Source organism: Colobus angolensis, unplaced genomic scaffold (assembly GCF_000951035.1).
Source record: "Colobus angolensis palliatus isolate OR3802 unplaced genomic scaffold, Cang.pa_1.0 Scaffold133, whole genome shotgun sequence".
In the NCBI taxonomy this organism is placed as follows: Eukaryota; Metazoa; Chordata; class Mammalia; order Primates; family Cercopithecidae; genus Colobus; species Colobus angolensis.
This window is the reverse complement of record NW_012114411.1, coordinates 4919995-4934873: the sequence shown is the minus strand read 5'-3', so window position 1 is coordinate 4934873 and position 14879 is coordinate 4919995. Positions and strand designations below refer to the sequence as shown.

The 14879-nt window shown below is 41.9% G+C and overlaps 1 protein-coding gene and 1 long non-coding RNA gene across 3 annotated transcripts in view; one reads left to right on the top strand and one right to left on the bottom strand.

The window, feature by feature from the left end:
• LOC105506210 overlaps positions 1–6244 on the top strand; it is a 13321-nt gene extending 7077 nt beyond the window's left edge. The window contains exon 3 of the long non-coding RNA XR_001000891.1: positions 5424–6244. This is a non-coding gene — a long non-coding RNA (uncharacterized LOC105506210). The remainder of the gene's footprint in view (positions 1–5423) is intronic.
• Positions 4674–14879, bottom strand: part of XG (Xg blood group) — a 71069-nt gene continuing 60863 nt past the window's right edge. The window contains exons 8-11 of one of the 2 annotated variants that reach the window (XM_011934278.1): positions 14323–14367; positions 12869–12904; positions 9685–9801; positions 4674–6798 (exon numbers count right to left, since the gene is read on the bottom strand). In XM_011934278.1, the coding sequence (XP_011789668.1) occupies positions 6782–6798; positions 9685–9801; positions 12869–12904; positions 14323–14367 (215 nt within the window). In that variant the 3' untranslated portion in view covers positions 4674–6781. The remainder of the gene's footprint in view (positions 6799–9684; positions 9802–12868; positions 12905–14322; positions 14368–14879) is intronic. The other variant, XM_011934279.1, reaches the window with a different exon arrangement.

Genomic DNA, 14879 nt, shown 5'->3' with positions numbered 1-14879 from the left:
CCCTCCCTCTCTGTCCCTCCCTCCCTCCCTTCCTTCCTTCCTTCTTTCGTTTGACAGTCTCACTCTGTTGCCAAGCGGGAGTGCAGTGGTGCTATCACAGCTCACTATGGTCTTGAATTTCTGAGTTCAAGTGATCCTCCCACATAGCTGGGACTACAGGTGTGCACTATGACGCCCAGCTAATTTTTTAATCTTTACTAGAGATGGGGTCTCACTATGTTGCCCAGGCTGGTCTTGAACTCCTAGACTCAAGCAATCCTCTCACCTAGGCCTCCCAAAGTGCTGGGATTACAGGTGTGAGCCACTACGCCCAGTCTAATTTTTTTGGAAATCTATACCCAAGCCACTAGTTTTTCAAGGTTAGTTATTACCTTCAAATGACGCTTAACTGACATTTCTGACCATCTAAATGAACTTAACTGAAAAAAAAAATCAAGGGCTGTATGAAAATAGTGTGTACTGAAAACTTTGATGGGTTCAGAGCAAGAATTTGCTTTTGGTGAAAAGAATTACATCGTTTGCTGCTGGTGTTTTAGAATTTGAATCCTAAAGAAGAACGTTAGAATGAGCAGGACCATATCCGTGCATGCGTGAAAAGAAATGTCATTGTTTCGAAATACTAGAGAGGAAAAAGTTTGATGGTATTTGAAATCCACTGGCCCCATCACAATACACTTCAACATGACATACGTCAGTGAGTGACATGGAAAGACCTATGAGATTTAAGTCTCACTTAAGATGGCGATAAAAGATGGTGTGAATGAAAATTTCCATTTTCATAGATGCATAAACCTGATTCCCCAAGAAGCCAATGGATGCAAAGAAAGAGTGAGTGAATTTAATGAACAAACACAAACAATATTAGAAAATACTTGCTGAAGACAGATCAGACTGCTGTTCTTGGAGATGATGCGGTGGATGGTGAGCCCTTGTCATTGAAGATAAATGCATTAGAAGGTGGAGACGTGCTAGAAATCAGAAGGAATGTTGATGAAACGGATTTATGTGTTAAGGTAAATTAGTCTTTAAAATCTCTGGAAGAAAAAGCAACGAAATCCACATATAATTATCTGAAAGTGGACGAAATAACAGTTGCACATACAGATTATATGAAAAGTCTCCAAAATGAACATGTCAGAAAACACACACACAGTTTGAAAGTCAAATTCCAAAATGTCTGCAGAAACATAAAGTCTTAGTAAATTGTACTCCCCCCATCAATATAATGAATGATTAGCAAATATTTAAGGTGAATTTATCCTGGAAAGAAGGAGGAGAATCTTTCCCAAGTAGCTCAAAACATCATCTATGCATTCGGGGAGCTGAATGCCTATGGAATTCAAGTAAAAATTCTTCCAGCAAAAAATATCAGAAAGAACTACTGATTCTTAGCAATTATCCTGAGAGGACAAAGCTCATGTTGTTTGAAGACTTAATGAGAAAACTTGGGGGCTTGGTTAACTTAAGAAAATGTATGTATCAGAAAAAAAAAAAAATGAGGAGGAAATTAAAGTTTTCAAAAAGTATCTTTATGTTCTCGGTGTTCAAGTAAAGCAAGGTTTTGGGGGGATGTGTAAAGGTTCTCACAGGGCTCCCAGGAATTCTCTGGATAGATAACTGGATCCCCAAGAAAAATTTAAATTTAAATTATTCCCTCGGATATTTTTTGCATGCGAAAAACACAGGGAAAGGATTTTTCCATTAGACCTACTGGGTCCTGACAGTAATTTCTCTCCAAATGCAAGACTGACTCACCGTGGTGTTCCTCATGCTGGAAGACTATTTTTGGTTAAATAATGAAAGTATCTTTCATCTTTAGAAATAGAAGTGACTCACCATTTGCCAGAGTGCAGTCATGTGACTTCACCTACCCACAAGGAATGCTGGGAAATGTAGTTCAGCTGAAGAACCATGACTGCAGCTCCATACACCAGAAATATAGCACTATTGAAACTATCAAGACAGAAAGAAGGGATTTGGGTGGACAACGTGTGCATTCGCTAAGACTGTGCTTTTAGTTAGGTTGAGCAGTCTTGACTTCATGGTCTTGACTTCTGAACCAATTCTTTTATTTTTATTTTAAGTTCCAGGGTACATGTGCAGGAAGTGCAGGTTGTTACATAGGTAAACGTGTGTTATGGTGGTTTGCTGCATCTATCAACCTACCACCTGGGTATTAAGCCCAGCATGCATTAGCTATTTTTCCTGATGCTCTCCCTCCCCACACTCCATCTGCCAACAGGCCCCAGTGTGTGTTGTTCCCCTCCCTGGGTCAATGTGTTCTCATTGTTCAGCTCCCACTTATAAGTGAGAACATGCAGTGTTTGGTTTTCTCTTCTTGTATTAGTTTGCTGAGGATAATGGCTTCCAGCTCCATCCATGTCCCTCCAAAGGACATGATCTCATTCCTTTTTATAGGTGCATAATATATAGCTGCGTGTGTGTGTGTGTGTGTGTACCACATATTATTTATCCAGTATATTATTGATGGGCAGTTAGGTTGGTTTTATATCTTTGCTATTGTGAATAGTGCTGCAATGAACATACACGTGCATGTATCTTTGTAATAGAATGGCTTATATTCCTTTGGGTATATACCCAGCAATGGGGTTGTTGGGTCAAATAGTATTTCTGGTTCTAGATCTTTGAGGAATTGCCACACCATCTTCCACAATGGTTGAACTAGTTTACATTCCCACCAACAGTGTAAAAGTGTTTCTATTTCTCCACAATCTCGCCAGCATCTGTTGTTTCTTGACTTTTTAATAATCACCATTCTGACTGGTGTGAGATGGTATCTCATTGTGGTTTTGATTTGCATTTCTCTAATGATCGTGATATTATGTTGAGCATTTTTTCATGTTTGTTGCTTCTGAGCCAATTCTAAGAAATGCCATATATATTTCAATGAGATTGATTTTATTTACACTAAGAAAAGCTTGGTTTTTTTTTCCCCAACCCCTGGGCAGCCCTTACTGCCTCCCAGGCACCACTTAGAATGCTTTTCACACATTAAGTCTTTTGTTTTGTTTTGTTTTTGTTTTTGTTTTTGTTTTCTTTGAGACAGGGTCTCACTCTGTCGCTCAGACTGGAGTGCAGTGGTGTGATCTCCACTTACTGAAAACTCAACCTCCCGGGTTCAAGTGATTCTTGTGCCCCAGCCTCCCGAGTAGCTGGAATTACAGGCATGCACCACCATGTCCAGCTAATTCTTTGTATTTTTGGTACAGACGGGGTTTCACCATGCTGGCCAAGCTGGTCTCAAACTCCTGACCTCAGGTGGTCCACCCGCCTTGGTCTCCCAAAGTGCTGGGATTACAGGCATGAGCCACCGTGCCCAGCCTTCACACATTGAGTCTTATATCCTCAACACATCTTGGAGAGGAAGATCTTCTTAGGACACCTCCCTTTTTTTCCCCCCAACATGGGATAACCGTGGCCCAGAGAGGTTGTATAACTTGCCTAAGTTTGCACAGCTTGAAATGGAGAAACCAGGATATGAATCTATAAATTGAGTGTCAGAGTCTGGAATTTAATCCTGACTAATCTTGTGTACTACCTCTATAGGCAAGCTAAATGAATTCCCCATCTCTTTTTTTTTTAATTAGGGGGAAAAAAACATGTACACAGCATGTGTTAATGTATGTATTCATTCCCTGGGGTGGCTATAGCAAAGTATTGCAAACTGATTGGCCTAAACAATGGACATTTGTTTTTTCGTGCACAGTTCTAGGGGCCAGAAGTCCAAAACCAGGGTGTCTGCAGGGCTATGCTCCCTCTGAAGTCTCTAGGGAAGGATCTGTTCCAGGGTCCTCTCCTTGCTTTGGGTAGTTCTCTGGCTTGTGGTAACATCACTCCACAGCATTCTCCTTATGTAACTACCTGTGTCCAAATCCCGCATTCTTATAAAGACACCAGGCATATAGGATTAGGGACCCACCTCACTCCAGTATGACCTCATTTCAATAAACTAGTTACCTCTGCAAGAGCCTTATGTTCAATAAGGCCACATTCTGAGGTGCCAGGGGTTAGGACTTCAACATACGAATTTGAGGGGACATAATTCAACACATATCAGTGTGTTAATACTGTGCTTGTGTGTGTGTGTGTGTGTGTGTGTGTTTGTATGTGTGTGTGTAACTGGATATTCCAATTCCAGTAGTCAAAGGCAAATCAGCAGAATCATACTTTCCTCTCCCATACAACTAGAACAATTTCATATAGTGGTTTATACTTGGGTTAAAAAGTTGTTATTTTTTAGCCTGTGTAGAAAAAAATAAACAAAAATATAGCTCACGTATTTGTGATTTTCCTCTTCACCCTACTAAATTAGTCGTGGCTTCTCTTCATTCCAACACAAAGATATTTATCCGTTGACCACCAAACACATTCAAGTCCCCACAAAGAGGAGGCAAGTGTGGCTTTTAACACCATACAATTGACCCTTGAACCAGGTGGGGTAGTGAGAGGAACTGACCCTCCGCACAGCTGAAAACCCATGTATAACTTATGACTCTCCAAAAAATTAACTACTCATAGCATACCGGTTGACTGAAAGCCTTACTGATAACAGTTGAACACATATTTTGTATATGTATTACATATCATATTATTACAATAAAGTAAGCTAGAGGAAAGAAAATGTTATGAAGAAAATCATAAGGAAGTTAAAATTAATGAATTTCCTATTTATTAAGTGGAAGTGGATCACCATAAAGGTCTTCATCCTTATCAGCTTCACATTGAGTAGATGGAGGGTTGGTCCTGCTGTCTCAGTAATGGCAGAGCCAGAAGCAAATTCACATATAGGTGGACCTATGCAGTTCACCGTGTGTTGTTCAAGGGTCAACTGTACAATCAAGGTTATCCTTCTCTAAAATACATGGAGATGACAAGGCTTTTCTCATCTGTTCAATTCTCACCTTCTCAGCATGAAAACAGAATACCCAACAGGTGGTCCTCATGACCCCTCAGAGAGGTTCCCCCAAGCAGTCATTATTCAAATATTTTCATTTTAAGTAGGTTGAACATTATCCTTGTCACCCAGGTGAATTTTATCTCATTATTAGGTAACTCTATGTATTTCATATGTTCATAATCTATCTTGAGCTTTAAAAGAGATTTGCTGCATATTATTCACAGCTATGAAGGTTCATAATTTTGGGGCCACTTCTATAGCCATTTCATAAAATTTATTTGTGAAATATAGAAAAAACTATGCAATAATCAAATCCAGTTATTTTTTCTTTTAAATTTATTTAAAATGATTAAAAATGGTTTATGGCAGTTTTAGAAAATGGGAATGGATTAAAGGCTAAAAATGTTTAGATTCCATTTAAGTAGGTATGTGTGTGTATATATAACTAAAAACACAGAGGCTTTTTCACAAGAATTTAATTAAGCTCATGCTGAAACTCTTATAGAGAAAATAGTAATTGACCATCAGACATCACCACTCCTGAAAAAACCTTCTACAAGAATTGAAAAGTGCTGCAGGACCTAATACTGAAATAGGAAATACAGACTATCTTCAAATTGCACAAAGGATGCATGAATCCACAATCTGAGACTCACAGCTCTGAGACCCCTAATGTGAGTGATTAAAGATATTTTACAAATTGGGGAGCTCTTTCGAGGGCTTTCCACTTTCAACCTTCTCTCTTTGAAGACCCCAGTTCATACTGGTGAGCACAAAACATGCATACTGGGAATTTTTATGGGTCCCATATATACAATCCAGACTCTACATGAATGTCTCAATCTTTGGTTCTGATATTTATGGCAAAGTCTAAATGTTACATGAACATTAACCTTAGTTTCCTCAAACTATACCAATATGCCAAAACCATCCTTTTTTCTCTCCCCACAGTATTTCTAAAAGAGAAGCAAAAAGCTAGTATACTTCTTGGATGCCTAAGGATTTAAGATTTCCTGCTCTGGTGAACAGAAAAAGTATAAACCAAGGAATGCAATGTTGTTGCCTTAGGAACCGGTACTTACAGAGTATCAAAGACTACAAATACTACAAAAGGACTCAACGCCTGATAATCACCATTTCTGTCTCCTATCTGCCAAAACATATCAAAACCATGTGATTTTCTAGGAAAAAGTATCCCAAGATTTCCCCCAGGTGGTTTTAACATCAGTCGCTTTGCACTTAACATTTCAAAATGCAGTCTTATTTTCTTCAGGTAATAATAATTTTATGTGCAGATACATCAAAGCTGAAAGGATGCTCAAACCCTGCTTGTGGGTGTCAGAAATAATGCATCCCCACTTCATTCGCAATAATGAATGCTCAACGACGTTTTATAACACTGACGAATTTAGCACAGGCCCAGCATCTTTGGAAACTCAATGATATTCTTCATCTCCCAAAAGCTGATAACATCCCCTCTCCACCAAGATACTCTGCCTCCCTACTGCTCACTGCTTTGTGCCATCAACATGGTTAAGCGTGTGTGTGTTATTGCACTGTGAGGTAGCTGAAGATGTCAGAACAGAGAGCCACAGTCTCTTTGTGCACATGAATGGCCAAACCAACAGATCAAGCAATCCTTTTTTAGAATGCAGGGTCTAGCTGCCTAATGTATTTCTATAACCACATCACATCCAATGAGTTGGGAATGCTTAGTGAGGCAGCTCACGTACTTCACACAGAAGAAAACACACTTTAGGTCATCAAATTGTGTCAAGAATAAAAGGAAATTTCCACAACAGTGATAAACAGGGTTCTTGTTTTAGTTGTTTTTCTCAAAGTAATCAGGGGATCTTAACGTCTTCAGACATTTTCTGTTTCTGAAAGGAAGATTGGAAACAAATGTCATTGTGGGAGAAGAAAAAAGTCTATTAAACAAAGAAAAAGAAAACCAAGATCCAATTCTATGCTGTTACAGAGACTCTTGCTCTAGATTTAGCAGAAGGAAGATTAGAACAGAAAAAAAATGAAGCAGAAACGAAGTTGCACATCTTAAATATATACAATGTTTGTCTATTATACTTTAATAAAGCTAGAAGAATGAAAAGTCTACTTCAAAAAAAGAAAACCAAGATCCAACTATGTGCTGTCTACATGACACTTGCTTTACATTCAGCAGAAGGAAATAGAGTAGAACAAATAAATGATGCAGAAATGAAGTTGTACATCTTAAATATGCACAATGTTTATTTGTCAACTGTACCTTAATAAAGCTGGAAAAATTAAAAATAGAAAATATTTAAAAACTGTTAAAATCATATCTGGAAACAAATATTAGTTTTCTAAACATTGTTTTTTACATTTTGCCATTTGTTAAGGATTTTGATGATCTTAAATGAATTGAGTAACTTTCTTTTTGGTTAAAACTAATATTTGTAGGAATTTCTTTTTTTTAATATGGCCTTCTTGGTCTTTATAACTTCTGAAGTGGTGTTGTCATTTGCTCCACTTTACAAAATAAAAGTAAAGTACAATTCTTAAAAGCCCACATCAAGTGACAGACATCTGCTGCTATCTATGTAGCTCTGTTACTACAACTCTTTCTCTACAAGGTATGCAAGCTTCAGTGTATGGCCTCAGCATGTATACAGTTCCACAGGTTGTGCACTGCACCACATCACCATGGATATGGTTAGTATACCATGCACATCATCCTTTAGGAGAGAGAGAAAATTAATGACCCAACTAAGGATAGGTGGACAGCTGGGTACCATTAGCAGCAGCCTAGAACCTTAGAGTCAAGTTCACAGAGCTCTCAGCCCCATTTGATACCAAATCCCTACATAGTGCTGTCATACACATATTTCCTAGATAGCATAAAGGTTTTACAGCCAGCAAGATGATATGGGCCCAGGATCCACATAAATGTCACTGCTCACCTTGAAGAGATCTCCCTAACATCATCTCACTCTGTCTACATCCTCCTTTCTGATCTCAGGAACTTTAAGGGAAGGGAAGATAAACTTGGTGCTTGGGAATACTTGGTGAGGGTATCACTGAAGTATAATGGAGAAAGTAGACAAAATACTTACCAGGTAGCCAAAAGGCATGAAAGAGCTTCAAGACATTACACCCCTTTAGCAAAAACATGCTTCTACCTCAGATAAATGGGGCAAGCATCATCCACGTTTTTAAAACTACACCTATTTCAGAAACTCAACTGGCCCCCAGTCCAATGATTTTCCTTTAAAAATATTGCACTAAAATATATTTGTCTTGATTATTGAGTTTGTGGATGTCCCCTGTCCCCCGCCTTTACATTTTGTGCTTGTGAAGACGGGTGCCTCTCTCTGCTCACTCAGTTTCAGCCCTTGGTTAACAAAGGCTTACAAATCACTGCCACAAATGCTACTGAAATTAACACATGGTGTCTCATTAATGACGGCTGCCATGTTGAGTGAAAGAGCATTGTCAATGGACCCAAGAATTTGCTGTCAGGTTGCCAGGGAAATATGACTGTTTTTCAGAAACTCAGTTTCCTCCCAAAATTTCAGGACGGGGTATAATGTAGATGGAGGCTGACCCTAGAGGTTCATTAGCTAATGGTTGATACTGCCCATTTACCAGCAGAGGGAGCGCATGGGAAGGTTTTAGGATTTTTGAGACCAAATGCAAATCCTAAAGCAAACACCGTAGGAATGGGCATCCCTTTCTGGTTTCCTTTAGGGACACAAAGAAGGTATGATTTAGAGGGCCCTGGGCAAACTCCAGACAGATTCTGATGTGGGTGGCCTGAGGTTTAAACCAAACCTCCAGAGACCCCCAGTTAAAGATCTGAGCCACTCTTTTGTCTACAAAACAATCCCTGACTGTTGTTTCAGAGATTTCTTTAGGGCATCCTCTGCTCTCAAACCCCCAGTGACTCTTAAAACCCAGGAAGCCACAGCAGATCTTTCTTTTCCCCTGTGGTCTGAGCACAGCTTTGGAATTCCATCAAGAGGCTTAAAATTTAGTGTTTCGGTAGTTTTCTTTGCGGGTCGGGTTCTGTGGAAAACATTCACATTCAATCCCGATATTTGTCCTGACTCACCTGTGACGAAAATGTCACTGAATACAAAACAGAACAGAACTGTATTTGGCTAGTTAAATCAACCGCCATGCTTATAGTCTTGCAATGTACCTTAGTAATTTTTGTTTGTTTGTTTCTTTTTCTTTCCTTTTTTTCTCCCCCTCTTTTATATCAGGCAGATAATGTGCCAGTGTCATTGTAACCAGGTTTAGGGGAAGGTACAGCTTACACCTGACCATGAAAACCCAATCGTTGGCCAGGCGCGGTGGCTCACGCCTGTAATCCCAGAACTTTGGGAGGCCAAGGCGGGCAGATCACTTGAGGTCAGGAGTTCAAGAACAGCCTGGCCAACATGATGAAACCCCATCTCTACTAAAAATACAAAAAGTAGCCAGGCGTGGTGGTGCACGCCTATAGTCCCAGCTCTTCAGGAGGTTGAGGCAAGAGAATCTCTCGAACCCGGGAGGCAGAGGTTGCAATGAGCCGAGATTGTGCCACTGCACTCCAGCCGCGGCAACAGAGTGAAACTCTGTCTCAAAAAAAATAAAAATAAATTTTAAAAAATCACATGATTAGGCAAGTTATGTATATTGAACTTAACCAGAAATAACCTTGCTAGTGACAGACATCTGAAAGTAATTTTTTAAAAAAAATCAGGCTTAGTAACAAGGAAAACAATGTTCAGAGCCAAACTTACCACGGGTCCTGAAACAATTTCTCCCGTTGTTTAGTTTGAAATAACTGGCTGCTGCTCCCAGCAGTGTCACCACCACCACAGATACGATGGGAGACACAATTTTTGCTACCATATTGCCTGCAGGAGTGGAGAAAAAGCAAAGCGCATCTGAGAAAAAAACATGGCTGCAGGAAAACTGCTTAAATATTAGGTTGGTCCAAAAGTTATTGGGGTTTTTGCCGTTGAAAGTAATGACAAAAACTGCAATAACTTTTGCACCTATCTAATAACTTCTCCATCACATCCCTTCCCATTCTTGTACTCACAGAAAAAAAAAGAGAAAGTTAATTAAAAAACAAAAACGAAAAAAAAAAAACACCTTAGGAAGTAATTCTGTTTTCACAAAGAGCCAGGGTTTGCACAGACGAGGCCCTTGGCATTTGTGTTTGTGTGTTGAAGTCAATTCGTGTATGCCTTTTCATTAATTTTATTAATTATTTATTATTTTTGAGACGGAATCTTGCTCTGTCGCCCAGTCTGGAATACAGTGGTGTGATCTCGGCTCACTGCAACCTCCTCCTCCTGGGTTCAAGCAATTCTCCTGCCTCAGCCTCCCATGTAGCTGGGACTACAGGCGCGTGCCATCACGCCCAGCTACTTTTTGCATTTTTAGTAGAGAGAGGGTTTCACCATGCTGGCCAGGCTGGTCTCGAACTCCTGACCTCAGGTGATCCACTTGCCTCGGCCTCCCAAAGTGTGGGGATTACAGAGGCAAGCCACTGTGCCTGGCCTGATTTATTTTTTTAGAGATGGGGTGTCACTATGTTGCCTAAGCTGGTCTTGAACTCCTGGGCTCAAGCGATCCTCCTGCCTCAGCCTCCTGAGTAGTTGGGATGACAGGCACATGTCAAAACTATTTTGTGCCTTTTTAGATGTAGAAAGCTCACTCATGCAAAAATATTGTTCAACTAAAAATTGCCAGATAGGCCTGCTTTCAAAGGCATGCTGGAACTCCAGACCCAAGCACACACTAGACAGATGCATCTTCAATGCCTCGATGGCAAATCACTCCAGAGCTTTGGTACTCCTGCACAAAGAACAAGAAGAAGGAGCTTGATGTGGCAAAAATCAACACTTCCAAAGGGAAAAAAGGAAGACATCACCATTTCCATTGAAATAGCCACGCTTTCCATGCATGCCTTTCTTCAGACTGGGTTGAACAGCTGAGCCAATACGTGGCATGGCATAGGTGAGGGACACAAGGCTGCTCCACGAATGAGGCTGCCATGTTGAGGGGAAGAGTGTTGTCACTGAACGCAAGAACCTGCTCCACGGCTGATGCTGCCGCCCGCCGCACCCTTCCCCCTGGGAGAGACAGCTCTCTAGTCTTCCCCTCCCTATGTGCACACACTCCACAGTACAATTTCACAGTGTTCCCCATCCAGAGGTGGAGCTGCATCTTCACTCTGAGAATCCAGGTTTAGCCAACAGAATGCCACACAAGTGAAGAGGTGGTGGCTGTAAGCCCAGGCACGCTTCTCTTCATGCTCTTGGTACCCTGCCTGGTCACCATGTGATGAAGCCTGGCCTGGCTTCCTGGAGGGATGTCACAGCCCACATGAAGCTGAGATGAGCCATTCCACCTACGGCCCCAGATACATAAGAAGACGCAGGAAACATGGTCAAAGCGCTGGCCGCACCTACAGCTGACTGCACACAAGATAGGGAGTTCAGAAGAGACCAGGAGGACCACTAGAATGGTTTCAGCCCAAATTGCTGACTCACATAATCATGAACACAATACATGCTTGCTATTTCCAGCCACTAAGTTTTGGGGTCTTTTCTGACACAGCATAGCTGACTGATACATACCTTTTCCTCTCTCCCATCTCTTACAAGTCAATCAAGTACAATCAATTGTTATTAAAAAGTGGTCATCCAAGCTGACTGCTTCTCTTTGCCTCCCTTGCCGAGGCTTTAATTTAGCCTGCCATCATTTCCAAGGGGTACTGAACTAGTCTGAAAGGGGGTCTCCCTGGACCTTAGTGAGCCCCCTCAGGTCCATTCTTCACCTACACATCAACAGGGGCAGGCTCTTTCCCATGAAGGTTCTATGAAGTGCAGACTCCACCTCTGCTAACCTGGTGGTCTTTCCTGGTCACCATTGCATCCTTCCCTGGTTTCTGTTGCATTCCACACGCTGGCTACACAATTTCTGGTGTCCCCACGTGTGTATCCAGCTCTACCTAGTACCCTATCTTCCCTGACACCTCAGTCTTCTCCTGGGCACCTGTCACCCATATTTTGGGGTACTGCCTTGGATATTGTTCTCTTCAGGAAGCTCTACCTCCCTCATCTAACCCAGTCTAGGAGTATCCCTTCTGCCTTGCTACAGGATCCCATATGTTCCAGCAAATTATTCATCAGATCTGACTGCAATTACTTGTTTATTTGCCTTGCCTTTTCCATCTCTGGACCTCACTTTACACCATAGAGGGAAAAAGGAGAATCAATAAATTTTTCTAAGGATGCCAACATACCCCAAAAATATTGATACTAGTACTCTGCATGTTCACTGAAAGGTAGAGGTCAGCTTCAATCACTTTCTCCTCCCCCATCATTGAAAACTCACAAGAGCCTTGGGGCTGAGTGCGTTTACTCTCAACTTAAACTCAAGCAGGTGTCAGCCCAAATCTCTAAGAGTATGACTCTTAGGGAATGGGGAACCTGTTCTCCCAGCAACGCAGGACACAAAGTCAGCCTTCTGGGCTTCAGGTTCTCCCTCCTTTGACCTGAGATGGGATTGACAGCGCACTCTGACGGCTTCTTTGGGCAGAGTGTTCATAACTTCCTTTCTCCTGTCCTTCTTGGGTTTCAAGTTAGTGCTGGTCCAAGAAAGGGGAGTCATGGCGGTACTGGGAGAAGTGCAACGGTCTCAGCACTCATTCACAGCCTTACTCTGAGAGCTAAGGGGCATCTTCTGCAGCGAAAACCAATGCTTGCCTCTCCTTTCTCTGAACTCTGATTGGTCCTGTGCTGAAGGTCAGATATTTTTGTTCAGAAGCTACTTTATATACATAAAAAGTGTGAGTGCTCCATGAAAGTCGTGAGGTTGGGAAACAGAAGCCCACACAGCTCCTCCCAGCACTGATTTAGGAGAGTGTGCTCTTATTAAAGGTTGGGACCAGGTGAGTCAATCAGTTACCTTCTGGATTGCCATACGTTGAATGGTGATCTCCACCTGTAAGCAGAAAAGGACGCTCGTGTTTATTCAGCAGAGCTTACGGAGTGCCTTCTATTGGCGGGCACTGTTGGGGATGCGACTATGAACACAGCACACAGATCCCTGTTTTCAGGGAATTTACATTCTCGACAGGGGAGGCGGACAGCCAAGCAGCATAAGGAGGAGGAATGTGAATGTGTATGCCATGTCTAATGGTCATTAGCGGAATGGGGATAATACCAGGGAGAGGGAGATGCAGCCTTAATTTCGGCATTGGGGAGTCTACATATGTGCACATGCAAAATACATACAGGCTGACAACCCCACGGAGACACATGCACACACACACATGCCATTCATACACACACGCCATTCATACACACACGTGTGCAACACACACTGACATGCACAAATGTGTGTGCACATGCATACACACATGCAGCATGCAACAAACGTGCAACACACAGGCAGACAAGCACGCATACACATGTGCATGCACACACACATTTACACACATGTGCAACACGTAAATACAAATGCAACACGAAGCACACGTGCACATCCTACACATCCCCACATACACACACATGCACATACCACACACACAGGCAACAAAAGCACACATAAAGCACAATTCGCCTAAACATACACATGTACACATGTGTGCACATGTTAACACATGTATGCATAAACACACGCATGTACACACAAATATGCACACACAAACACATTCATGTGTGTATATGCATGCCTGTACACACGCATGTATATGCACAATGCACATGCACAGATGCACATGATATATTCGTGCAGTATGCACATGCACCACACGAGCACACCCAGATGCACACTCCTGCATCTATCCACGTGCACACATGCGCTTGCACACCCTAAATGTACGCATGTGAATGGACACACATGGGAAACATGCAATGCATATGCAACGCAAGCACAAACATGCACACATGCAAAATGCACAAGCACATGCCAACACATCTGTGCACATACACAAACATGCATGCGCTCAAACAATCCACATGTGTGCACACCGACACTTGCACACGTGCACATGAAATCCACATGCACTTATGAGCATGATTACAAAATCCACATGCACATGTGCACATGCATGCGCACACAATACACACAAGCATACCTGTGTGTGAACACATGCATACACACACATATGCACACACATGCACCCAGTACCACCTGTAAGTGGGCCATAGTTCCTTTCAAGAAATTAAGTCCGCAGGGCATGCACAACATCTCCCCCCAGCATGGATGACCAAGGAAAATGCAATTTAGAGACCCGAATCGCCAGTTAGTTGTGCATTGGATAAAAGCATCAGCTTCCCATCAGTACAGACAGTGTGTTAGTTATTTGCAAATGGACAGCTTTGCCTCACATATTCTGTAGGACATAATTCCTTTACCATAAGTATTTCCATAACGAGAGTTGGGTCTATAGCCCCGTCTTCCTGAAGGATAGAAAAGAGACCATGAAATGCTAGATATTGCTCAGGAAATCTATATGATCTCACAGAAGCAAGCAGGTCAGAAAACCTGAAGCAAGATGCTCTTAAAGGCTGCAGAGATTCCAGTGGCTCTCCCAAGGCCAGGGAAGGTGCACAGGTGTCGTCTGGCCCTGTTTACTGTTTACACTGGTGGCTGAAGGTGCATTAGATGTACATCCCTGAGGGTCTGGAGGCCTGACATAGATGGGCAAATGTGTTTCCTTGGGCGTAAAAAAAAAATGCCAGCAAATGTTGGTTAAAAAAAAGAGAATAGGAAGAAAATGCCAGCCACAAATAGTAATCATAACCCATTAAAAAAAAAAATTCCTCCAGGTTGGGTGCGGTGGCTCACACCTGTAATCCTCCACTTCGGGAGGCCAAGGCGGTCAGACCACTTGAGCTCAGTTGGAGCCCAGCCTGAGAAACACAGTGAGACTCCGTTTCTACTAAAAAAAAAAAAAAAAAATTAGCTGGGC